Here is a 26,788-nt window from a genome sequence, read left to right on the forward strand (position 1 = left end):
TGGTAGCAATGAGGAGAGAAGGCCAGGCTGCATATCCAAACACAGAAAACTGAAATAATCCTCTTTTACCCCCAAGCGTGACGTAGCAGGAGATGCTTCTGAATCAGCCCTGTTGAAATGTATCGAGCTTTCGTCTGGATCTGTGAAGCTGATGAGGGAGAAGAACAAAAAAGTGGCAGAAATTCCCTTCAACTCCACCAACAAATACCAGGTATGGATTCTTGAGTGTCCCTCAAAGAGGCATCTAACTCTAGAGGTGTCCTTTTATATAAACGAGAGGTGTCCCATCTTGGCAACTTTAAGACCTGTGGACTTCCACTCCCAGAATTCCTAGTCAGCCTAACTGGCTAGGGAATTCTGGGAGTTGAAGTCCACAAGTCTAAAAGTTGCCAAGATTGAACACCTTTGATATAAACAGAAGTTCTTCTTGAACTGAAAGCAAAACTAAGGTTGTCCTCAGGGTATTAAGCAGCACCATTAAAAAAAAAAACAACCCTCTGAAGATGGCATTTTTAGGCTTAGCTCACATTGAAAATATATTTTGATTTCCAACGTTATCTAGTTTCTTACATCAAAAAAACTAAAGAACTGATAGTAATTAGAACTATTTAGGACTAATTTAGTTTAGAAGTTTAGAACCGATAGTAAGTACAGATAGTCCTCGACTTACAGCAGTTCATTTAGTGACTTGTCAAAGTTAAAATGGCACTGAAAAAAGTAACTTATGATCAGTTTTCATGCTTATGACCTTTGCAGCATTGCCACGTGATCAAAACTTAGATACTTGGCAACTGACTCAAATTTATGACGGCTGCAGTGTCCTGTGGTCATGTGGTCATCTTTTTTGCCTTCTGACAAAGTCCATGGGGAAGGCAGATTCAATTAACAACTTGTGTTACTAACTTAACAACTGCAGTGATTCACTTAACAACATTCACTTAACATTCACAAAATGGGGCAAAACTCACTTAACAAATGTCTCACTTAGCAACAGAAAATTTGGGCTCAATTGTAGTTCATACGTTGAGGACCACCTGTAGTAATTAGAACTCTCAAATTAATCGTAAGTAGTGATTAGAACTATTCTAATTTAAATCCCCCAATCATTTTTTTTAAAGAAAAAGAACAACCACCACACATAAAAAAGAAGAAAAATGCATAATTTGGAAGCTTGGATGAAGTAATTTATCGGGAAATGTATATCTGGCCAGTTTGTGTATCAGAACCATCCTACTGATGGTTCTCTGTTCTGAAATTGTACAGCCAACGCAGTCTCCACATTCTGGGAATCTCAGCCCATCAGCTTTAATCCCCATCTTTTCTGCTGACATGTGGGAAGGATTAGCTAGGATTCTCAGTGGGCTATGACCTGGAATAAAATTGGCAAATCATTTCCAGAGACAGAAGGGGTGGTGCTCCTATGTCATGTTGATATGCATTGCTTTTATTGTTGCCTAGGTCCAAAAATGATGGAGCTTGGCTAACATCTAATGGCTGATGTAATGTTTATAGAGATTCTCAGTCATCTAGCTCATGGTTGTCCCAAAGGTAGTGTTGAGAGAAAAGTCTTCATCATGTTTCAGTCCAAGCTGGGAATAAACAACATGGTGACTGCTTTAGAAAGAAGGTAGCAGTTTATTGAAGAGGAGAGTCAGACAGGAAGATGGCTCTGGAAGAAAAGAGAGAGAGCCCATGTAGGGAATGGGTTTTTATACCCTCTGGAGCCTTTTGTTTGGAGTTGTCCCTGTGGCATGAAATTTGACCTGAGTCTGAGTGTGCCTTTCTGGTATTCTGATGGTGGTGGGTTAATCCTATTATGTCCCAAGGGTCATATCCTGCTTCCCTGTGGCTGTGGCTGATGACTCTTAGATTTTTGGTGTGTTGATTCTAGGGATCTTTCCTCCTAATCCCAGTTTCCTGATTCCGGTCTTTCTGACTAGATTATCACATCTGCAATTCTGCAGACCTGGTATCTGTTTGGGACAGAGAGACTTGGGGGCAGGGTTGGTTTCTGCTTTTAAAATCCTTTAGGGAAATATATTCTGCTTTTTAAATATTTCCAAAAATATTTCTTTCTCTGGGGGGGGGGGGCTGACTTCCCACAGTACTTATTCAAAAGGCAACAGGACTTTGCTTTGTCTCTTGAAGATGTTTCGCTTCACATCCAAGAAGCATCTTCAGATCACGAAGAGTCTGTAGCGCTAAGATTCAAGCAAGATCCTTGGTTAAGATCTGGCCATCCAAAGGTGCTCCTTCGATGAGAAGCGAAACGTTTTTTCAGGAGAGAAAACAAAGGACGTCCAGTTGCCTTTTGAAAAAGCACCTTTGGGACACCGATGTAACGTTGGTTTCTTCTAGAGCACAGTAAAACAAATCAAGATGATTTGACATACCATGCAGACTTTTGAAGAGAGTATTTGTAGCTGTGAACTATGGCGTCCTTGGTGCTCTCTGAGCTTGGTGGTATTCTTGCAGACGTTTCATTAGCAAACTAGGGAGCATCATCAGTGCATTTCAAGAAAGCCACCGAGCTCAGAGAGCACCAAGGACCCCAAGCAATCCAAACTTTTGTCATTCTGCATTGCACTCCATGAGCAATGTCTGGCAAGCAGCGGCTGTCATGGTTCCGGAAGATGAAACTCTTCGAAGAACTTTGAGGCATTGTTTACCTTAAAGAGTCTTTAATCGAGACAGCATAGCTTCGGCACGGTACATTGGCGAAGCCAAAATCTGACTTACCCTCCCTTCAGCGCATAGTATCAAAGCAGAATTCCCTCCTACAACTAACAGTCATAAATCACATTCTCCAATTAGTTTGAAATGTTGGCTTTCCGCCCAGTTTGCTATCCCGCCATGCTTTATCAGCTCTTATTACAATATTGTATGTCTAATGAATTCCCATCACATTCCTCCCCCTCCCCCATTATCATCTAATTCTAAGAGTAAAGTATAAGAAGGGAAAAGGCTGCATCTCCATCTGTTGCCAAAGCAAGAACATCCAATGTTAGCAGCGTTGACAGTGGCCTCCGCTGTTGTAATCTGGGAGTGTTCTTTTGGTTCCTGAGAGATCGGGTCTTCCGCTCCCGTTGCAGCTTTCGATTCATGAGGTCGAGGACCCCAACGATAACCGCTACCTGCTGGTGATGAAGGGGGCCCCCGAGCGCATCCTGGACCGATGCTCCACCATTCTGTTACAAGGCAAAGAACAGCCTCTTGATGAAGAACTGAAAGAAGCGTTCCAGAATGCTTACTTGGAACTTGGAGGACTTGGAGAAAGGGTGCTCGGTAGGAATGGTTGGGGAGAGGATGTTGGGTTGTGGAAGGACTGCAAGACACCAATGGGCAGAAGGCCTAGATGTCATACAACATCTTGGAAAAGTCAATAAGTTGTGTTTTTTTAAAAAGAAAAAAGCCAGCAAGAAGTCAGATAACCTCTGTAGAAACTTAGATATCATTTCAGAATCCAGATGTTTCAAGATAGGTAGGGGACAACAGTCTCTAGTTAGGGAAGGATGCTTAATTGAAAGGGGCATCAAGCTGTGCTCAGGGATTCTGTAACAACCTGACCAGCATTAATGAAGCTTGGTTGCGGCTTACAGGGTTGTGCGAATCAAGTTCTTATGGCTTTATAAGCCATGGTTCATGACTTAGTGCAGCCTTTCGCAACCTGGTTACGCAGCAGACAGGTGGAGTTCGGTTCTCAGAGTATTTAGCAACAGCCATACTGGCTGGGGAATTCTGGGAGTTGAAGTCCACACATCTTCGTTCTGCCAAGATTGTGAAACACTGGCCTAGAGCAGGGGTAGGCAACCTTGGCTCTTTTATGACTGGTGGACTTCAACTCCCAGGATTCCTGAGCCAGCCATGCTGAGGGGAAACATGCTGAGCCATGCTGACTCAGGAATTCTGGGAGTTGAAGTCCAAGAGTCATAAAAGAGCCAAGGTTGCCTACCCCTGGCCTAGAGTGTTATCTCAGAGCCAGTCCTGAATGGCTTACCTTACATTGGGGTGTCCGTAGCCTCTAAGATACAAGCAAAACCATTGGCTAGGATTTGGCCATCCTGATTTCCAGATCAAACTTTCCCTTTTTTTTTCCTGACCCGCCTTTTTTTCCTTCCAGGTTTCTGCCACTACTACTTACCTGAAGAGCAGTATCCCAAAGGGTTCGCCTTTGACTGTGATGATGTCAACTTTTCCACCGATAACCTCTGCTTTGTGGGACTCATGTCCATGATTGACCCACCCCGTGCTGCAGTGCCCGATGCTGTGGGGAAATGCCGAAGCGCTGGCATCAAGGTAAAGCAACTGGACAGTCTAGAACAGGGGTCCCCAATCCCCGGTCCGCAGTATTCCAGAAACTGGTCCACGCGAACAAGCAAAGCCCCATCCGTAGCATGCAGGCAACACACGAAAACACACCCCCTCCAATCCACAGAAAAACCGCTCTCTATGGAACCGGTCCCTGGTGCCCAAAAGGTTGGGGGCCGCTGGTCTAGAAGATGAACTGCAAGTATTTCCTTGAGTGAATAGCTGGACAGCTTTGTTCTATTCAGAGATGTCATTCAGATGTAATCTGGCTTCAATGCAGGTGTTTTGAAATCTCTTTATCTCAACTTTGATACTCCAGAAAGCCAATTTGCTCTCCTAAGCAGCCTTTGTTATTGTCTCCTTATAGCAACAAGATCTGGAATGGGTCATCTGCTCCCTACACCTACACCATAAATACACTCCAATGCTCGTTAATTAATCAGTTTATCCACAGATTCCAAAGTTCAAGGTCCTCCTTTTTTGTCTTGAATTAATTAAGGGATTGGCCCAAGCCTTGCATATTTGATGTGATGTGCCAACGGCAGCTTCTGGGGTGGATCTGTTCTGTCCCAACCTACATGAGTCCTAGTTATGCTCACAAGGAGAAACCCCTCTTCTAAGAAACAGGCAGGAACCGTAAGAAAAAAACATGGACCTGAGTCAATGTCCAAGGCAAACAAACACAGTCCACAGAAACTTGATCCTCAACACGAATGGCTGCCTTCGGCAACCAGCACCTCCCACACCTTCCCTTTTATTAGGCTTCCTAATGCCTTCTCCTTTGCCTTTGGAGCCACCCCATTGCATTCCTCTGTCCTACTCGCTTCTCTTGCCTGCGCATTCATGCATCTTGGATTTGTCCCAACTGTTCTTCATCACTGTCGAACTCAGACTCCCAGCACAGCTGTGTCTCAGCCTGAGCGCGAGTAGAGGAGCCAGGCTCCTCGTCCGACTGTTAAGTCTTGGAGCTCCTCAGAGCTTTCCTCTGACTCTGATGTCACTCCAGGCTCCTCTTCCTCCTCATCTGATTCCTCAGAGTCAGCTGCTGGATCCACTGGCTGGCGAGGAATCACAACAGGATTGGACTGAAGTTATAACAGCCTGCAAACTGTCTAGGCCAGGGGAAAGCAACCTTGGCTCTTTTATGACTCGTGGACTTCAACTCCCAGAATTCCGGAGCCAGCATGGCTCAGCTTGGAAACCTCTCCCCTTCCTCTCAGCATGGCTGGCTCAGGAATTCTGGGAGTTGAAGTCCATGAGTCATAAAAGAGCCAAGGTTGCCTACCCCTGGTCTAGGCCTTCTTAGAAGTAACTGCCCTTGGAGATTGCCTTTTCTCTCTCAATACTTCCAACTCTTGGCAATGAATTGGACTGGACAATTCATTCTGCTCTAGTGGACAGTTTTCATCTTCCCCAGGACTCCTTTGATAACTCTGGTTTTTGTCTTCACAGGTGATCATGGTGACAGGTGACCATCCCATCACGGCTAAAGCCATCGCCAAAGGTGTTGGAATTATCTCTGAGGGCAATGAGACCGTGGAAGACATCGCCGCCCGGCTAAATATTCCTGTCAGTCAGGTCAATCCCAGGTGAGGGGGAAGCAAGAGGGAGGAGACCAATGGGTGGGTCTGGGGGAAAAGTAAGAGCTTCCAGGTCATCATGGAACACAAAGAGTTGGAAGACAGAGATGGGGCAAGGAAGTCGCATGCATGAGGCTATTTTTCTTGTGCTTGTCACCACATTTTGAAATGGCTTTCTCACTGAAGCTAGGCCTATATCAGGGGTGAAGCTAGGCCTATATCACGAGTGTGCAACTTTGGTAACTTTAAGACCTGTGGACTTCAACTCCCAGAATTGAAGTCCACACAAGTCTCAAAGTCACCAAGGTTGCATACCCCTGACTTAGACAATTTCAAAATTTAGGTTTTATTCTCTGTGTATCAATTAGGTATTTATTTAGTTGTGATCTCTCCATTACGCTGTGTGGCAGTTCAATAGTGGTTTGTTGGCATCTCTCAGAGGGCTGTCGCCATTCACCCTGACGAAAGGCTGAAATGTAGTTGTGTTCTTGGGCATTCTTAGAAAAAGGCAGGGTAGACAAAGACAATAAAAACAACATTGAAATGATGAAGCATAACAGCCCATAGTTAACACTCTTATCTGCACATGGGGTGGTCATATGTCTACTCTCTTTGGTCTACCTAGAGATGCCAAGGCTTGTGTGATCCATGGGACAGATTTGAAAGACATGCCTACAGAACAAATTGATGAAATCCTACAGAATCACACTGAGATCGTCTTTGCCCGTACTTCTCCGCAGCAGAAGCTCATCATTGTGGAAGGCTGCCAAAGACAGGTAGAGACTCAGAAGTATGTCCAACCAACCATGTCATGCGTCCATATCTCATCCCATTAAATTTGTCTTCTCCAGCTATCAGGGAGTTCATCTAGGTAATGAAGGATTTTCAAGGCAGAACAGTGCGATACATGTAAAAATATTCAACACAAAATGCATCGATTTACACACTGAGTGGCTGAGGGAAGGGTTTTGCTCATCCAATAGCCTACAAATTCCATCCACTGCTTCCTTTGAGAAGTCACTAAACAAATTCTTGTAAGTCGAGAACTACCTCTAATGGTCTCTGCAGTGAGACATTATCATTGGATATAGCTGGCAAGGTTGATGTCAGGAGCAAGTAACCCGAAGCACTCGTGAAGAATCTCAAGCGGAAACTTTATTGCTAATCACCTACATTACAAGAATCTCACCAGACTGATTGCAGTCCCTTGGGAAAGGTCAGATAGGGCTTCAGAGAATCTTGGGGAGGTCAGGTCTGTGCCACTTTCTACAACAGAACAGAACAGAACAGAGAATAAGAAAGAATAGAATGAAAGAATAAAATAGAATAGATGACAGAATAGAAAATAGAATAGAGTAGAATAGAATAGGAAAGTATAGAATGAAAGAATAAAATAGAATAGATGACAGAATAGAATAGAATAGAACAAAATACAGAATAGAATAGAATAGAATAGAATAGAATAGAATAGAATAGAATAGAATAGAATAGGGAAGAACAGAATGAAAGAATAAAATAGAATAGACAGAATAGAACAGATTACAGAATAGAAAATAATAATAGAATAGAATAGAATAGAATAGAATAGAATAGAATAGAATAGAATAGATGACAGAATAGAAAATAGAATAGAACAGGAAAGAACAGAATGAAAGAATAAAATAGAATAGACAGAATAGAACAGATTACAGAATAGAAAATAATAATAGAATAGAATAGAATAGAATAGAATAGAATAGAATGAAAGAATAAAATAGAATAGATGACAGAATAGAGAATAGAAAATAGAATAGAACAGGAAAGAACAAAATGAAAGAATAAAATAGAATAGATGACAGAATAGAATAGAATAGAATAGAACAGAACAGAATATAGAATAGAATAGAAAATAGAATAGAATAGAATAGAAAATAGAATAGAAAATAGAATAGAATAGAATAGAAAATAGAATAGAATAGAATAGAATAGAAAATAGAATAGAATAGAATAGAATAGAATAGAATAGAATAGGAATAGGAATAGGAATAGGAATAGAACAGAATAGAAACTTTATTGTCACTTTAAATGTACATTAATCAGCATACCTTAAAATGAGTTTTGGTTGCATACAGCTCTCCAAGGGTAACCATGAGAGCCCCTAGAGTAGATTGAGCACATCTGTTTCCTACTGCTGTTTCCTCCCTCCAGACCATCCCTTTCATCCTCACCCAGACCCACTTTGGCAACAGCACCTGTCCTCTCTTTCTGACACTGCCTTCCTTCCCCTCTCCCCCCGGGTGCCATTGTGGCCGTGACTGGGGATGGAGTGAACGACTCCCCTGCCCTGAAAAAGGCCGACATCGGCGTGGCCATGGGCATTGCCGGCTCGGATGTCTCCAAACAGGCTGCCGACATGATCCTCCTGGATGACAACTTCGCCTCTATTGTCACTGGAGTTGAAGAAGGTCAGCAACAGTCGGACGGGGGGTAGAACTCCGTTGTAGCTACTGTTAGTTTCTTATTTCTGGGCGTCCTTGACTTACCACAACTGAGCCCAGAAATTATGTTGCTAAGTGAAAGAAATTCATTGAGTTTTGCCCCCTTTTACAATGTTCCTCGCCACGTTTGTTAAGGGAACCCAGTTGTCAAACTAGTAAGACTGTTGTTAGTCAGTCTGGCTTCCCCATTGACTTTGCCAAAGGGGATCAGGTGACCCCAGGAGACACGGCAACCGTTGTCAAGCATCCAAATGTAAATCATGGGGATGCTACAACGGTCGTAAGTGTGAAAAATGGTCACAAGTCACTTCTTTCGGTGCTGCTGCAACTTCGAACGGTCGCTAAATGGACTGTTGTAAGTGGAGGATTACCTGAATAGCATCAGGATTCAGGGCAAGGATTCTACCCAGTGTCACAGCCGATGGGTCTCATACCCCACTCTGTAGACTGGAGCAAGCAATGTATAAGCTTGAAATGGCAAGTTCTGCAGTCTAATTTCAAAATTCATCTGCCAGAAATCAGCTCAGCCCTTCAGCAAAAGCTGTTTCTCTTCTTCCCTCCGGCTGCTTAATGGAAACGGAGTCCCTAAGGCAGGGGCAGGCAACCTTGGCTCTTTTATGACTCGTGGACTTCAACTCCCAGAATTCCTGAGCCAGCATGGGGGAACTATGGCCCCCTCATGACTGGTGGACTTCAACTACCAGAATTCCTGAGCCAGCATGGGGGAACTATGGCCCCCTCATGACTCGTGGACTTCAACTCCCAGAATTCCTGAGCCAGCATGGCTCAGCATGGAAACCTCTCCCTTTCCCCTCAGCATGGCTGGTTCAGGAATTCTGGGAGTTGAAGTCCACCAGTCATAAAAGAGCCAAGGTTGCCTACCCCTGGCCTAAGGGGATGCTATAGGACAGTATTTCTCAACCTTGACAATTTTAAGGCATGTGGACTTGAACTGCCAGAATTCCACAGCCAGCATCGCTGGCTGTGGAATTCTGGAAGTTGAAGTCCACATGCCTTAAAATTGTCAAGGTTGAGAAACACTGCTATAGGACTTCTTAGCTCGGAGAGACAACGGGGAAGACATGAAACACTAGTGCATTAAAATGTTGTAAATCACACTCAGGTGGCCACAGGGTGCTGCAAACGGCCGTAAATGCCGAGTATCCCACATATGGTCACGTGAACATGAGGTGCTGGTGGCGGTGGCCATCAGAACTTCAAATTTGGGTTATAAGTAGCTTTTGGGAGGTCGGCCGTAACTTTGAACAGTTGCTAAGCAACCGGTCGTAATTCGAGGACTACCTGTGTTATAAACTTCCTGCTAACGAAGTTATAGCTACAGCTAGTTCTATGACTTACAGCAGTTCCTATAGTTACAACAGCCCTGAAAAAAGAATGTGACTTATGTTTTTCACACTTACAACCCTTTGCAGCTTACAACCCTTTGCAGGTCACATGATCGAAATTCAAACGCTTGGCAACCAACCCATATTTCTGACTGTTACAGTGTCCCAGGGTCACGTATCCCCCCTTTGGCAACCTTCTATTGAGCAAAGTCAATGGGGAAGCCGGATTCACTTAACAACCGTGTGGGTCCCTTTACAACGGCAACGAGCCGAGGTGGCGCAGCAGTTAAGAGTGCAGTACTGCAGGCCACTTTAGCTGACTGTGTTCAGCAGGTCAGCAGTTCAAATCTCACCGGCTCAAGGTTGACTCAGCCTTCCATCCTTCCGGGGTAGGTAAAATGAGGACTCAGATTGTTGGGGGCAATGTAAATATATATATATATATATACATTGCTTACTGGTGTACACCGCTTAGAGAGTGCTTGCACTTAAAGCGGTATATAAGTCTCATAAATAAATAAATAAAATAAATTGATTCATTTTAGCAACCGGGACAGGAAACGTTGAAAAACGAAACGAAACACACATAACAAATATCTCACTTCGGAAACATAAACATAAATTCTAGGGTCGATTACAGTCGAGGACTTCCTGTACTTTTCCCACAGACCCCTTTCTAAGCTCTGAAAGAGGAGGGGGTGAGAGTTACTAACCCTATGCTGGGAGGGGAAAAAAAGAGGAGAAGAAGCTTGTCGCAACGGGGCAGAAATCTGACTGGTGTTGATTTTGGTGAAGTCTGCTTCTCCTGCTCCCCAGGTGTGCCCCATTCTCTCCCCGTTTGTCTCCTCTTCTCCAGGACGCCTCATTTTTGACAACCTGAAGAAATCCATTGCCTACACCTTGACCAGCAACATTCCCGAGATTACTCCCTTTCTGCTCTTCATCATGGCCAACATCCCGCTGCCTCTGGGCACCATCACCATCCTTTGCATCGACCTGGGCACCGACATGGTGAGTTCTCCCCCTCGCGTCCATTGATCCTCCCACTTCCTCCTGTACTTTGCAAGCCTTTTCACAGCCAAAGGGAGATCTCCGTTCTCGGAATTCCAACCCTGAGCTTGGTCCTGATTTGCAAGGGGCAGCAGATCCTGGCCTGGATCATTCTGGGGTCGAAGAGGTGAAGGAACAGAACCCTGTGCCAATGAAGCCGATGCAAATGAAACCAGTTTGCTCTAGGGCAGTGGTTCTCAACCTGTGGGCCGGGACCCCATTTGGGGTCGAACGACCATTTCATGGGGGTCGCCAAACAACGCAGTCCGCCATTTTTTCCCCCCTTTTCCTTAGCTGTGCTACTCCCTTTTATTCTATTGGCTTTTGAAAGCCAATAGAATAGACTCTCTTGAATAGGGTGTAATTCTATTGGCTTTCAAAAGCCCATAGGGATTGTCCAGGCTGTCTCTGCCCTGCTGAGCCCGCCAAAAGTCCCATTCTGCAAACATTGCTGCACCAGTTGAGTAGTCCTCCACTTACGACCAATTGAGTAGTCCTCGACTTACGACCAGTTGGGGGTCGCGGCATTAAAAAGGTTGAGAAACACTGCCCTATACTATACCTATATGTTTGGTTTTTCTTGCCTAAATGTACCCTTGGCTATCTTTGAAAAAAATGAATGCATGAGTCAAACAATAAAAGAGAAAAGAAAAGGAAAAGACGTCATAAAGTTGGTAGGAATGGCCCAAAACAGCCTGGGTTTTTTTTTTTTTTTTCCATTCTGGTCCTTTGCCTGTCCTCCAGTGACTGAAGTGAGAAAAAGCTAAGCCTTCAAGGGTGGGACAAAGCTTGTAATCTAGCCCAGGGGTGCCCAACCCCTGGTCCGTGGACCATCACCGGGCCACAGCAGGCCAGAAACCAGTCCCCACAAACAAGCAAAGCCCTTCTGCGGATGTAGGCAGTACATGAAACCACGTCCCCTCCAGTCCGCGAAAAAAAACTCTCTCCACGGAAGCAGTCCCTGGTGCCCAAAAGGTTGGGGTACCTCTGCTGTAGCCAACTGTACAATCTCCGCTCTTGGTTTTCCTTCTAGGTGCCTGCCATCTCCTTGGCGTACGAAGCAGCTGAGAGTGACATCATGAAACGTCAGCCCCGAAACCCCAGGACTGACAAGCTGGTGAATGAACGGCTCATCAGTATGGCCTACGGGCAGATTGGTGAGTGAGGTGCCTGCAGCCAGGAGGGATAAGCTCAGAAGAGATGGACTGGACAAGGTCGGCCTTGTCCTATTAAGGGGATCTTTATAGGGCAGTGGTGGCGAACCTATGGCACAGGTGCCAGAGGTGGCACTCAGAGCCCTCTCTGTGGGCACGCGCGCCGTCGCCCCAGTCCTAGGCCTTCAGCCCTATTGAAAGCCAATAGAGTTAGACTCTATTCAAGAGAGTCTATTCTATTGGCTTTCAAAAGCCAATAGAATAAAAGGGAGCAGCACAGCTAAGGAAAAGGGGGGGGGGGAAATGGTGGACAGCGTTGTTTGGCGACCCCCGTGAAATGGTCGTTCGACCCCAAATGGGGTCCCGACCCACAGGTTGAGAACCACTGACCTAGACTTATATACCACTTCACAGTGCTTTACAACTCTCTGTAAGCGGTTTACAGAGTCAGCATATTTGCCCCCCAACAACCTGGGTCCTCATTTTACCAACCTGGGAAAGATGGAAGGCTGAGTCAACCTTGAGCCGCTGAGAATCGAACTGCTGGCAGTCGGCAGAATTAGCCTGAAATACTGCATTCTAACCAGTGCGCCACTGGTTAGAAGGCAGTGTTGTAAATATGGAAAGAACAACCCTAAAATTTGATTTTAAAGAGACATGCTTGGTGAACATTTTTAGGGCTGATGCCATCACCTTGTTTCCTTCATGTCACTTGCATCAGAGAGGCAGATCATGGAACCAGGTTAAACTAGCCTGAGATGCAAATTTGAGCTGCGTGGCATTTTAGTGGCTTATAAAGTCTTTCTCCACCGCCGTAATAAGCCCCCAAACCAAACTTTTCTCCTCGCTGATTGAGATAAAACTACAAATTTGCAAAATATAAAAGTTTCACTGGTCAAAGCAAACACTGAGTGCCTAGCTGAGTGATGGCGAACCTTTAGAGCAGTGGTTCTCAACCTTTTTAATGCCGCAACCCCCAACCGGTCATAAGTCGAGGACTACTCAACTGGTCGTAAGTCGAGGACTACTCGACTGGTGCAGCACCGTTTGCAGAATGGGACTTTTGGCGGGCTCAGCAGGGCAGAGACAGCCTGGACAATTCCTATTGGCTTTTGAAAGCCAATAGAATTAAACTCTATTCAAGAGAGTCTATTCTATTGGCTTTCAAAAGCCAATAGAATAAAAGGGAGTAGCACAGCTAAGGAAAAGGGGGAAAAAATGGCGGACTGCGTTGTTTGGTGACCCCCGTGAAATGGTCGTTCGACCCCAAATGGGGTCCCGACCCACAGGTTGAGAACCACTGCTTTAGAGACCGAGTGCCCAAACTTCAACCCAAAATGCACTTGTGTACTGTTGGGTGCCGGGTGGGCATGGCTACAGTGGGCATGGCAGATGGGTGGGCATGGCCAGGGTGGGCATGGCCAGCTCAATGTTGCTTCTGGGGAGGGACGCCTGTGGGGGCTCGGCAGGACTGGGGGAGATCCAGGGGTCTCTGGTGGGTGAGGTGGTGGGCAGGAGGCTGGTTCTGTGGGGTGAGGCGAGGCAGGGCGGGGGTGCCATGTCGCAGGGCAAGGCGAGGCAGGGGCCAGGGCAGCTGTTGCCTGACACCATCGGCCCCTGCACACAGAGGCCAGCAAGTGCATGGGTGCTGGGATGCATCCAGCCACGTGGGACCTCAGCAAGTTAGCGGGTGCCTGGTTGAAGAGGACAGTTGCCATCTCCGGGGCATGGCGCGCGTGCCACAGAGAGGGCTGGCCCGCGTGCCATAGGTTTGCCACCACTGGCCTAGCTTAATTAGACAGGAATACAGTAGTCATAACAATAGTTTAATGAACGGTAATTCAGAAATATTGAGCTGTCGCTTATCAAAGTACGATAAACCCTTTTGCACAGCTGGCTAGGGGATTCTGGGAGTTGAAGCCCCACGCACCTGAAAGTTGTCGAGGTTGAGAAAGGACTTCCTTCAACGCTCACAAATTCCTTTTCAGGCATGATTCAGGCGCTGGGAGGGTTCTTTTCCTACTTTGTGATCTTGGCTGAGAACGGGTTCCTGCCCTCCGTTCTGGTTGGCATCCGTCTTAATTGGGACGAGCGGTCAGTCAACGACCTGGAAGACTCATATGGGCAGCAGTGGGTAAGTAGAGGAAAGCTGGAGAACCAAGGTAGCCATCTGGATCGCTTACACTTTGCAGGGGTTCTCAACCTTGGCAACTTTAAGACTTGTGGACTTCAACTCCCAGAATTCCTCTTTGCTGGCTGAGGAATTCTGGGAGTTGAAGTCCACAAGTCTTAAAGTTGCCAAGGTTGAGAACCCCTTTACAGAAAGGAAGGCTGAGAGCCAGCCCCTGTTTAGCGTCCGTTTTGTTTGAACAAGACTGTACAGGTCGTCCTCGCTTTACCACCGTTCATTTAGTGACCGTTCGAAGTTACAACGGCACTGAAAAAAAGCGACTTAGGACCGTTTTTCACAGTTACGACCGTTTTCAGCCTCCTCCACGGTCACGTGATCAGAATTCAGAGGCTTGGCAACTGACTTATATTTATGACCGCTGCAGCATCACGTGATTACCTTTTGCGACCTTTTGACAAGCAAAGTCCATGGGGGGAAGCCAGACTCGCGTAACAACTTAACCGACGGCAGTGATCCACTTAACAACATGGTCGTAAAATGGTGCAAAATTCACTTAACAAATGTCTCACTGAACGGCAGACATTGGGGGCTCAGTTGTGGCCATAAGTCCAGGACAACCTGTATAAAGTGGTACTAGTTTTTTTTTAGATGTTCTTGCTCCAGGAATTTCTGCCTTTATATATCAGAAATTAATCCGATCGCTCTTTATGTGTTGGTGCTTGATTTCATTTCCAGTAATTGATCACGTATATTTCTGGCCCTAACTGGTTTTCTGGAAATATTATTTTGCAGGGGTGACGTTGCAATGGATCTAGAATTTGTACCTTTTGAAGACACTATTTTCCAGTGTGTTGTGACACTGTCTTTTTCTGAGAATGAGCATTGCTAGTTGAAAAGAGAAAGAGAAATCTGTTTTAATTTTCTGTGTCTTTTAAATAATGATGATGATGATGATGATGATGATGATGGAAGGGACCTTGGAGATCATCTAGTCCAACCCCCTGCTCAGGAAGGAAACCCTATACCATTTCAGGCAAATGGCTATCCAGTCTCTTCTTAAAAACTTCCAATGTTGGAGCATTCACAGCTTCTGGAGGCAGGTTGTTCCACTGGTTAATTGTTCTAACTGTCAGGAAGTTTCTCCTTAGTTCTAGGTTGCTTCTTTCCTTGATTAGTTTCCATCTGTTGCTTCTTGTCCTGCCTTTGGATGGTTTGGAGAATAGCTTGACTCCCTCTTCTTTGTGGCAGCCCCTGAGATATTGGAAGACTGCTATCCTGTTCTCCCTCGTCCTTCTCTTCATTAAACTAGACATACCCAATTCCAGCAGCCGTTCCTTATATGTTTTTTGATCTCCATCATTTACTGGGTGTTGACTGTTGGAAGGGTGATTCAATCTGAGAGCTGGAGTCAGACACCCAAGGCTCTTAAGTGATAGACGCTGTCTGCTATCCTGTCCTTCCCAATCCTTCTTTTCTTTAAACTAAATTCCTGCAACCGTTCTTCATACATTTTAGCCTCTGGTCCCCTGATCATCTTTGTGGCTCTTCTCTGCACTCTTTCCAGAGTCTCAACATCTTTATGTCATGGCATTGAAAACTGGGTGCCATGTTTCAAGTGTGGTCTTACCAAGGTGTTATAAAGCGGTACTAACACTTTACATGATCTTTATTCTATCCCTCTGTTAATGCAGCCTAGGACTGCGTTGGCTTTTTTGGCAGCTGCAGCATATTGCTGGGTCATATTTAAGCGATCGTCCATTAAGACTCCAAATTCTGCGAGGCCCTAAACTGTAGTTGGCTTACTTTATCCTTGCTCCAGCTTGGTGACTGAGAGAACTTGCCAACGTCACTCAGATTAATTTGGAACTGAGCCTTGGCTAAATTAACAGCACAGTTGTAGCAGCTATTGCACAGTATGGGGAGTGAGTCTAGGGCAGGGCTTTTCAACCAGTGGTACGGGTACCACTTGTTGTACATTGGCACCTGGCAGGTGGTACGCAACCATCCTAGAAAGTGGTAGTGGGGGAGGGGAATGAGCTGAACCGGTGGCAGCACCGCACAAGCCTGAGTGAGAGATGGCTGGAGTTACAGGGCTGTCAGGGCTCAGCGGAAGCGCCGGGATCAGTGCCACTTTCCAGCTGATTGGCGCTTCTTCGAGGCTGTCAGGGCTCAGTGGAAGTGCCAGAACAGCGCCAGGCTCCAGCTGGAGCTCGGCACTGATCCTGCTGCTTCTGCTGAGCCCAGAAGAAGCGCCGATCAGCTGGAATGTTGCAGCATCTCCAGGGTCTTGTGATTTACATTCAGATGCTTGGCAACTGATTCATATTTATGATGGTCCCAGTGTCCCAGGGTCATGTGAAGTGACCAAAACCTGCTGCAACCACCCAGCAGACGGGGGGAATAAAAACCAAACACCCCCCACCCCACCCCTGCTGCCAATCCTCAACAGAAATGCTCACAACAATGAAAACCTCGGACAGGAGGAAGAGCGCCACCGGGCGGGCAGGCAGGTGTCTTGCTCGGCTGTGGCATGGGGGGCACTTTTTTCAGTGCCATTGTAACTTTGAACAGTCACTAAGCAAACTGTTGTAAGTTGAGGACTACCTGTACTTCATCACTTTTTTCCTTTTTTTTTTTTGGTCATCAAGTTTTTGACACCTTGCTAGGCGACTGGTGGTCCTCGGATGTTGCCATATCCTAAAAGTGGTACAATGGGTGAAAAGGTTGAAAAGCCCTGGTCTAGGGTAGGAGAAAGCAGGAACTTCCATCTCTTCCTTGCACCCCACCAAGAGTCTAATCTTGAACCGAGAGAGCAGGTTGCTATGCCGGGAAGGAAGACAATTCTGGAAGAGGGTGCAGACCGTTGATTCCCTGCTGTTTTTCTCCTAGACCTACGAGCAACGCAAAGTGGTGGAGTTCACCTGTCACACCGCCTTCTTTGTCAGCATCGTGGTGGTGCAGTGGGCTGACTTGATTATTTGCAAAACCAGAAGGAATTCTGTCTTCCAGCAAGGCATGAGGTAGGGTGGCTGCTGTGTTTCCCGTTTGCCAAAGAAAGGGCATAAGCTCCCGCTTGGAACCAAGAAGAGAACTTGTGGGAACACAGCCATTATCTGCGAGGAAAATAGGATGCTGAAAGGAAGCGATGGCCCGTTTGGGTCCTTTGATGATGGTGGTTAGGTCTGAGTAGCAATGATTCAGAGCATGTATAAGGGCTGATGTTGTTTTTTTCCTTTTACCACCTATCAATCCATCCGTCCGTCCATCCATCCATCCATGCAACCATCCATCTATCGTCCTCTCTCTCTCCATCACTCCATCTATCCGTCTATTTATCTGATATCTTTCTCCGTCCATCCATCTCCATCTCTCCATTTCATCTCCATCCATCTCTCTACCCCATCCATTTCTTCCTCTACCTGCCCATCTATCTTTCACCCCTCCATCTGTCCATCCATCCATTCCTCCCTCCCTCCATCTCCATCTCTCCATTTCCCCTCCATCTCTCTACCGCATCCATTTCTTCCTCTACTTCCCCATCCATCTTTCCTTTCACCCCTCCATCTGTCCATCCCTCCTTCCTTTCTTCCCTCTCTCCCTCCCTCTTATCGCCATACATCCATTTCCTTTCCATCCATCTTTCCATCCATTTCTTCCTCTACCTCTCCATCTTTCCTTCCACCCCTCCATCTGTCCATCCCTCCTTCCCTCCCTCCCTCCATCTCCATCTCTCCTCTCCGCTTCTCAGAAACAAGATCCTCATTTTTGGCCTCTTTGAGGAGACTGCCTTAGCCGCCTTCTTATCCTACTGCCCCGGTATGGACGTGGCCCTAAGAATGTATCCTTTGAAGTGAGTACCAGCTTTTTATTTTGGGGTTTTTTCGGGGGGGGGGGGCAACTTGTTGGCATCTGAAGGGCTGGGTGACCTCTGATCCAGGACTTTCCCTCCCCTTCGCCCTCTTGGGCTGAATGTCTCCGTTCTCTCCCCAGGCCCAGCTGGTGGTTCTGCGCCTTTCCCTACAGTTTCCTCATTTTTGTGTATGATGAAATCCGTAAACTCATATTGCGTCGTAACCCAGGAGGTGAGAGGGGGGGGGGCGAGAGAGATGGCTGGGGGGGGGGAATTATGAGGGCCTGGATGGGCTGCAAGGTTTACAGAGACCTCCCTGCCCACAGAATAGAAGCTGTCAATCCCGGGGCTTTAAAATAAGGCTTCCTATTTTTTGTTCAGGATTTTTGCATTTATTGGTCATTTTGCAAACAGCCCTAAGAAAAGTATGTTTTTTCTTTGAGGAATTCATGAACTAGATGATTCTTTCTCCCTTATTGTCCTCTCTACACTTTGAGTTCTTTCCTTTCCATGCCCCTTCCTTCCTTCCTTCCTTCCTTCCTTTCTTTCTTTCTTTCTTTCTTTCTTTCTTTCTTTCTTTCTTTCTTTCTTTCTTTCTTTCTTTCTTTCTCTTTCTTTCTTTCTTTTTATTTTTCCTTCCTTCACTTTTTCCTTTCCTTTCCCTTCCTTTCCTTCCTTCCTCTCTCCTTTCTTTCTTTTTCTTGCCTTCCCTCCTTTTTTCCTTTCCTTTCTCTTCCTTTTCTCTTTCCTTCCTCTCTCCCTCCCTCCTTCTTTCTTTCTTTCTTTCTTTCTTTCTTTCTTTCTTTCTTTCTTTCTTTCTTTCCTTTCTTTCTTTTTTGTTTTTTTCCTTCCTTCCTTCTTCCCTCCCTTTTTCTTTTCTTGTATTTTTTTCCTCTTTCCACTCCCTTCCTCTCATTCTTCTCTCTTCTCCTTCTTCCTTTCTGTTCCTCCTCCTTTACTTTCCAAACTCAAGGCTCTGTTTTAGGGGTAGACATTGGGGTCCCCTTATCCAGTAGGCAGAACCGAGAGCCATTTCTTCAGCCATTTCCCCCGTTCTTCCTGACCGGTTAATCATGATTTTCATTATCAATTTCATCGTCTTACCTAGGTAGGGGTGGGGCGGGGTATAAATAAGGATCAGCCGAAACAGACAGGAGGGTTCTGGATCCTATTTGAAAAGAATAAGGGGGGGGGGAGACACAAATAGCCATCTGTAATGAATGCCTAATGGATATTCCTTTTTCTTACAGGATGGGTGGAAAAAGAGTCCTACTACTGAATCTCTTCCTGTGTCCACTGCTGGTTGCCTCCCCTGCTGTGGGGGGGGAATCTTGACCCTCCCAAATTAGTCCTCCCTCCTGCCCCCCCCCCATGACTACGAGAGATTGCAACACCAGGATCACATGCTGGGACAGCGGAACCAATCAAGCCCTTCTCCCCCACCCTTTCCCCAGCCCCCCTCCCCAGATGGGACACCTGGCTTGTCCTGTCCTGCATGCATGTCCCAGACTGGACACAGGGGAGGGGAACCCTCCCCCCAGCTCCATCCCACCTCTCAGCCACTTCTGCTCTCTGCCGAATTCTGCTTCGGTTTGTAGAGGCAGGCTGGGGAAGAGGGTCCAGGTGTAAGGGAGGGGGAGAAAAAATATCCTGGGGGAGGGGGTGTTTATGTGTTGATCTTTCTTTGACCTCTGCAAAACCTCTAACTCCAACACTCAAATTCCCTTCTGGAGCTGGGATTGAACGCAGGGACCAGCCACTTTGAAAAAACAGCTTGCCTAGGAGATGAGAGCAAAACAGGGATGGGGGTTTTTGGGGGGTGAGTGCAGGAAGAAGAAGGAGTGTGGCCTGGTTAGCATTAGTACGATGTTAGATTGGGGGGAGCTGAATCCCTGCTCTCCTCACCCCCCTCTCACCCCAGCTGTGCCAATGTGTCCCCCCTTTCCTTTCCCCCGTGTGCGTGTGGGTGGGTGTGCAGGGGTGATGGTGTATGTCTGCCTGTGTGCAAGTGAGGAGCGACAGAGGTCAGCGTTGACTAACTTCAGGGCCCAGCAAAGCTTTCCGGGTGTCCTCTGAAACGGTTCGTTTTTAGACTAAGAAAAACGGCGGGATTTTTTTTTTCAGGCCTCTTCCCTTTAAGCCAGGGAATCTCCAGATTCGGCCGTTTTAAAACTTGTGGACTTCAACGCCCAGAATTCCCCAGCCAGCCCTGTTGAAGGACTTCAACTCTCAGAATTGGAGGTGTTGGCTGGGGGAATTCTGGGAGTTGAAGTCCACAAGTCTCACAGTGGTCCTAACCCTTCAGCCTGACTCTGTAGATGTGTAAATGAAAACCGAAATGGGGTGGGACTTCTTTTCTTGTGCATGTACATTTGCTCTGCTAGCATCATGGCAGCAGTTTAAACCACCTTCCCTCCAGGGGTCTGCAGCCATCGGAGACCTGACGGCCTTCGGGTGCTTGCCCGTAACCCAGGGGAGGGGGTGACGTTTCGGGCTGTCTTCCCACTGGTGCTTAACTTTGCCCCCTCCCTTGGGTCTGACGCGCTCCTGTTTCTTGAGCCTGCGACTTCAGCCATAGCCCCTTCCTCAAAGAACCCCCCCCCCCTCTAAACAAAGGGGCAGGAGGGAAGGCATCACTCACTCCTGGTGGGCTGAAGGCAGTTTGATCGTGCTGGGCCTGTCCCATTCCACATCCCATCAACCTTTATGTTCTTTGTAAGGTGAGAGGTGAGGGGAGCGGGGACATAAAAGTCAGGTAGGTGTTTTCTGTCCCATCTCCCCTTCCCCTTTGGGGATCGGTGTCGTCGTGTGAAACCAATCAACCACCACCACAACAACCCAACTGATTTAACAAATAATTAAAGAAGTGGAATATTTAATATGAGATATGTGGCCTGCCTCATTGTGTACGCCAGGCGTTTGGGTGGCTACCCGTTGCAAAATAAGAGAAGGGGTGGGAGACGCTATTTACACGTAACGCAGAATGCAGGGGAGGCACTGAGGCCATAAAATTGCGGGTTACACTGGATCAAAGCAGAGAGCTGGAAGAGAACTTCCAAATCTCTGGAAGAAGGAACAGGAAAAAAAAATGGGTGTGCAGTTTGAAGATAACTGTGATCTCTAGGGCAAAGGATCTGGACAGGGTTCTCAAAAGACATCCCCTGCAACGAAAAACAGGGTGCAAGTACTATGATTATACGGGCAGCCCTTGACTTACAACCACAATTGTGCTTCAAAATTTCCGTCGTTAAGTGAGACTTTTGTTAAGTGAGTTATGCCCCATTTTACAACCTTTCTCGCCTGCAGTTGGTAAGTTAGTAACCCGGTTGTTAAGTGAATCTGGTTTCAGATTTTGCTTGTCAAAAGGTCGCAAAAGGGGATCACATGACTCCCCCCCCCAGGACACAAGGATGGTCATCTGAATTTTGATCACGTGATCATGGGAAGGCTGCAAAGGTCGTAAGTGTGAAAAACGGTCATACGTCAGTGCCGTTGTAAGTTCGAATGGTCACTAAATGAACTCTTGTAAGTTGAGGACTAATTGTAAGCTGTCTAGAGACACTGAAAGTAAGAGGGGGGGCATATAAATTTCTCTTAACTCTAAATAATAAATAAAAATCAATAAAATCTGGAGCCAGCCACTCCTTAAGTGACCCGTAGTCCTGACTCTGCTGTAAGTGAAGCTGGAGTTGAAAACTGTGTTTATTCCACAATCCTGCATTCCTCGGAATAGCAGCCCAAGGGGAAAGTGCGTAAAATGGCCTTGGAATTACATTTTAATCAGAATAGAGCTGGAAGGGACCTTGGAGGTCTTCTAGTCCAACGACCTGCTCACGCAGGAGACCCTATATGCCGTTTCAGGCAGGTGGCTGTCCAGTCTTTAAAACCTCCAGTGAGGAAGCATCCAAAACTTCTGGAGGCCAGTTGTTCCGCTGGTTAATTGTTCTCACTGTTAGGAAGTTTCTCCTTAATTCCAGGTTGCTTCTCTCCTTGATTAGTTTCCATCTGTTTTTTTTTTTTTTTTAATCTTGCTTTCGGGTGCTTTGGAAAATAAATCGACCCAGAGTTGATTTTGCTGAAGACCACCCCCACCTGGTTTAGAAGTGGCTATAAGGCAGTGTTTCTCAACCTTGACAATTTTAAGGCATGTGGACTTCAACTCCCAGAATTCCACAGCCAGCATTGCTGGCTGTGGAATTCCACATTCTGCATTTCTTGATGCTCAAAGCATCAAGAAATGAGACAACATCTGCTAACTCCATGGCATGGTCGCCGAATAGATCAGCTGCCCAAGCAGCTGTCTCACCCTGTAAGTTAGTGGTAACTGCCACGACTATAGCCCATTGTGATGTATAGTGGGCCGCAAAATGATCCAGATGGTTAAGAACATGTCCCAAGAACATGGCTAGTCTATCTGGGTCTCCATTGAATGTAACTCCAATAGGGGGAGGTATCCATGGCGTGCCTGTAGGCCACATTACAGCCGGCTGCCCTACATGTTGTCCGCTACCCACACCGGATTGACGTCCTAGATCTCCTGAACCCAGAGGAAGAGGATGATAAGGTACTACCTACAAAACCACAAGGTAGTAGACCAGGTAGTAAGGAGAGGATAAAGGTGGCGGTGGAACGAAGTGAAAGGGAGCGGCCCTTCCCAGCCGTATACGAGGACCTTAAAGAAGTGTTTAGTGAAAAGGAATGCGATGCATTACCACCGTACCGTTCCACTGATTGTGCAATTGATATTATACCGGGAGCACAGCCAGCATTGCTGGCTGTGGAATTCTGGGAGTTGAAGTCCATGTGCCTTAAAATTGTCAAGGTTGAGAAACACTGCATAAGGGGTGGGGTGGGGGTGTGAGGAAGAGCAAACAAGCACCCAAGGAGGAAAAGATGAGAGAGAATTAGCGTTGTCAGCCTTGTAGTACTTCTTATAGTCAACCTTATAGTACTTCTACTCTGGAAGCTTTTTCGAAATTTTACCTCAATTCCCCTTGAAGGCCAATATCCCTTCACCCTCCTCGGTTTAGCAGTCTGCTGCATTAAGTCCTACTTAATGGCGTTAATGTAATTGGATTAGGGTGTTGTTGTTGTTTTCCATCCAGTGGGGGGGGAGAGGAGGGGGGAGGTCATAAGACAACTGAAGGATGGAGAGCAAGACACAGACTGCCGTGGGGATAATGTCCCTCTGCCTCGATTAGGCAGTCTTTAAAAGGCCTTGCAAAATCAGGGTTGAGAGCTGCTCACTGTTCTATCCCAGCCTATGGCTGTCCTTGTTAAAGGCACAAGGACCAAACCCCTGTTGAGAAAATAGGCTGGAGACTCAGAACAAAACAAACCCCTTTTTAATATGGGTAACAAACCTGCCAAATAGTCCAGAAACAAAAGCAGCAAAACACAATCCAAATGGAGGAAATTGTCCACACGAAACACGATGCAAACAGAGAAGTAGTCACCCGCAAGACTAACAGAACATGATCCCATGAAATACTTTGCAACGGTTGCCTTCAGCAACCGGCACCGCCCACACCTTCCCTTTTTATAAAGCAATCCCAAGGCGTTGCCTCTCACTGCCTTCTCCTCCTCCCCTGGAGTTGAAGTCCACCCATCTTCAAATGGCCAGGGCTGAGAAACACTGCACAGGATGCAAGTAAAAGACACTGTCCATTGCAAAAGGAAGAAAGGGAACTATCTGTTTGATATTATTTGGAAATTGTTAATGGAATGGGAGGATGGCCCATAAATATTTCCACCCTCATCCACTTCTTGCAAAAGTTGGGCTATCACATCTGGGCTGTAAATACCTAAATGACTACAGTACTGTACAATAAATCATTTGCCATCTGGTGGCCATTCCAGGTATTGCACCTCCTCGAAGCACGAAGCCGAAAACACCAGCCTGAAGATGACGAATGGGACTTCGTCAAAACATCGCCAAGACACTTCCAATTTTACGCGGGAGAAAACCCGAATAACCAAAGACCTATACGCACGCACGCACGCGCGCGTGCGCGCGCGCACACACACACACACACACACACACATTTCCTACCTTTATTATTTTTATAAAAAACAAAAAACCTCAAAGTGGTGAACACGCTTAATATTCCTTCCTTCTCCCATTTTCCCACAACAACAACTCTGTGAAATGATCTGGACTGAAAGAGAGGGATTGATTCAAAGTCCCCTAATTGGCTTTTAGTCTCCTGCTGATTGGCCCAAACTTTCATGCCTAAACCAGGACTAGAACTCACTGTCTCCTGGTGATTGGCCCATAGTCATCCAGATGGCTCTGATGTCTAAGGTGAAATTAGAACTCACAGTCTTGTAGTGATTGGCCCAAATATTCATGTCTAAAGCAGGACTAGAACTCACTGTCTCCTGGTGATTGGCCCACAGTCACCCAGCGGTTCTTATGCCCAAGGAGGAATTAGAACTCATAGTCTCCTAGTGATCGGCTCAAAACATTTGTACCTAAAGCTAGGGACTAGAATTCTAGTTCCCTAAAGCGGGACTAGAACTCACTGTCTCCTGGTGATTGGCCCACAGTCACCCAGCTGGCTCTTATGCCTACGGCGGAATTAGAACTCAGAGTCTTGTGGTGATTGGCCCAAATATTCATGTCTAAAGTGGGACTAGAATTCACTGTCTCCTGGTGATTGGCCCACAGTCACCCGGCCGGCCTAAGGCAGGACTAGAACGCATAGCCTCCTGGTGATTGGCCCAAAGCCATTCAGTCATTTTCATGCCTCAGACAGGACTAGAACTCACAATCTCCACGAGACCAAACTGGCTGCAAATTGCTTTGGCAGACCGGAGAGTTCCGTAACAAAGGATTCAGAAACAGAACAAAGTCAGGAAGCCCAGCTTGATGGACAGATTGAGACGCTCTATGACTCCTGAGGAACTAGACCAGTGGTTCTTAACCTGGGCGATATTGCCCCCCAGGGGGCAATTTCATTTTTCAGGGGGGCGAAGGAACGAAAAGGGGGCGATATGGGGGCGATGGAGTGAGAAGTTTTGGGGACACTTTTGAGACTTTTTCGTACAGTGAATCGCTGCATAACTGTCATACAAAAACATCAGATCGCTCGCTATTAGTGGATTGAATTGTATTTTCAAATGTTCCTCCAGCTAGCTTCAGTACAGAACGCCGTACATATGTGAATACACATCTTCATGCACATTGCGCAGCAGCCTATTGGCCAGAATATGGGAGATATGGGAAAAAGACTGGAAATAAATTATTTGCATCGATAGGTCCTGATGACAATTTTAAAGAAAACAAAAAGTGTTTGCATAAATTGAAGAATTATTTCCTAGGTTGTGATTGAGAGGTTATGTTGGGGGAGGGGGGCGATGACAACTTCCTCATTGGCTCAAGGGGCCGATTCATTCAAAAAGGTTAAGAACCACTGAACTAAACTGCCAGGCTTTCATGAAACGCCTTTAATGAAGGGAAAGCAGCCATTTGCCAGCGCAACTTCTTCTACTTAAAAACCACAGCTGAAAAACTTTCCTAACGTTTTGTCGACATCTTTCTTGCAACCGAGTCTGTGGGCTTAGGCGCTGATCCGATGGAGAAAGCTGGATAATTATTGGCCACACTGGCTAAGTTTACGGAGGACAAATTAAATACACCAGGAAGGCGTCACATTATTATTAATCCTCGGAGACATTTCTCTCTCTCACTCACAGTAGAGGCTGAGTTTGCCCCCCCCCCCAGTAGACTTTGCCCCATGAAAAATTCTCCTGGAAGTCATGGAGACGTCCCGCTACAATGAACAGGACAGAATGATCTCATCTGGAATGTATTATCTGTGGCCAGAATGTTAGTCATGTGTAGGACTAGACAGTTTAAGCTCTTAATTTCCAAAATTGAATAATACCGGATAGGAAATGGAATGTGTGACTTAAAGAAAGGCCGAGCCGAAGCAGAGACAGAATCGCGAGCTGTAAATTAGCAGAGAATGAAATGGAACATGTAAATATAAGGCCTGGAGACTAAAACATACGAAGAACGGCTGTGGGAATTAGGTTTGGCTAGTCTAAAGAAAAGAAGAAACTGGGGTGACACAATAGCAGTGTTTCAGTATTGGAGGGGCTGCCACAAGGAAAAGGGGGTCAGGTTGTTCACCAGAGCACCAGAAGGGCAGGACAAGAAACAATGGTTGGAAACTGACCAAAGAGAGAAGCAACCTGGAATTAAGGAGAAACCTCCTGACAGTGAGGACAATCAACCAGTGGAACAGCTTGACACCAGAAATTGTCACTTGTCTGAGATGGTATAGATTCTCTTCACTTCTGGGCTCAGAAGCGCCAGGATTCAGCGCCAAGCTTCTTCTTCTTCTTCCTCTTCTTCTTCTCCTCTTCTTCTTCTTTTCTCCTCCTTCTTCCTCTGCCTTCTTCTTCTTCCTCTGCCTTCTTCTTCTTCCTCCTTCTTCTTCCTCTGCCTTCTTCTTCCTTCTTCCTCCTCCTCCTTCCTCTTCTTTTCTTCTTCCTCCTCCTCAAGGGAAAAAACCGTCCAGTTGCCTTTTGAAAAAGCACCTTTGACTCCAACGTGGCTTGAACCCCAAAATATCCCAAGCTATTTGAAGTATGAAAACACAAAATCAGACCGTGTGAAAAAACACACAAACAAACCTTGATTAATTTACTGACTCAACGATCCAGCTTGATGGCTTTCCTTGTCCTTTATTCCATCCCTAGCAGGCAGGCAAATGCAGCAGCCATGCAAAATGTCTGCGAGGCATTAATTTTGACGCATCCTTGCTGAACAAGTTGCAGACCTTGGGAGGAAACTTAGCAGAGTCATCAGGTAATGTAATGTTGATGTAATCCTGTGAGTCACTGCAACCTTGGCCAACACACGTTAAAAACACTCAAAAGGAG

At 46.3% G+C, this 26,788-nt stretch overlaps 1 protein-coding gene across 3 annotated transcripts in view; it reads left to right on the forward strand.

Moving 5' to 3' along the window:
• Positions 1–20,780, forward strand: part of ATP1A3 (ATPase Na+/K+ transporting subunit alpha 3) — a 55,492-nt gene extending 34,712 nt beyond the window's left edge. For 2 of the 3 annotated variants that reach the window (XM_039352173.1, XM_039352172.1), the window contains exons 11-23: positions 77–211; positions 3,093–3,285; positions 4,121–4,296; positions 5,761–5,897; positions 6,514–6,663; positions 8,163–8,332; positions 10,568–10,722; positions 11,795–11,918; positions 13,904–14,049; positions 16,936–17,066; positions 17,795–17,896; positions 18,037–18,128; positions 19,147–20,780. In XM_039352173.1, the coding sequence (XP_039208107.1) occupies positions 77–211; positions 3,093–3,285; positions 4,121–4,296; positions 5,761–5,897; positions 6,514–6,663; positions 8,163–8,332; positions 10,568–10,722; positions 11,795–11,918; positions 13,904–14,049; positions 16,936–17,066; positions 17,795–17,896; positions 18,037–18,128; positions 19,147–19,175 (1,740 nt within the window). In that variant the 3' untranslated portion in view covers positions 19,176–20,780. Of the gene's footprint in view, positions 1–76; positions 212–3,092; positions 3,286–4,120; positions 4,297–5,760; positions 5,898–6,513; positions 6,664–8,162; positions 8,333–10,567; positions 10,723–11,794; positions 11,919–13,903; positions 14,050–16,935; positions 17,067–17,794; positions 17,901–18,036; positions 18,129–19,146 lie in introns of those variants that run through there. The other variant, XM_039352174.1, reaches the window with a different exon arrangement.
• Positions 20,781–26,788: the final 6,008 nt, after the last annotated feature.

This window comes from Crotalus tigris, unplaced genomic scaffold, assembly GCF_016545835.1.
Source record: "Crotalus tigris isolate CLP2741 ecotype Arizona unplaced genomic scaffold, ASM1654583v1 scf7180000018413.2111637, whole genome shotgun sequence".
Lineage (NCBI taxonomy): Eukaryota > Metazoa > Chordata > Lepidosauria > Squamata > Viperidae > Crotalus > Crotalus tigris.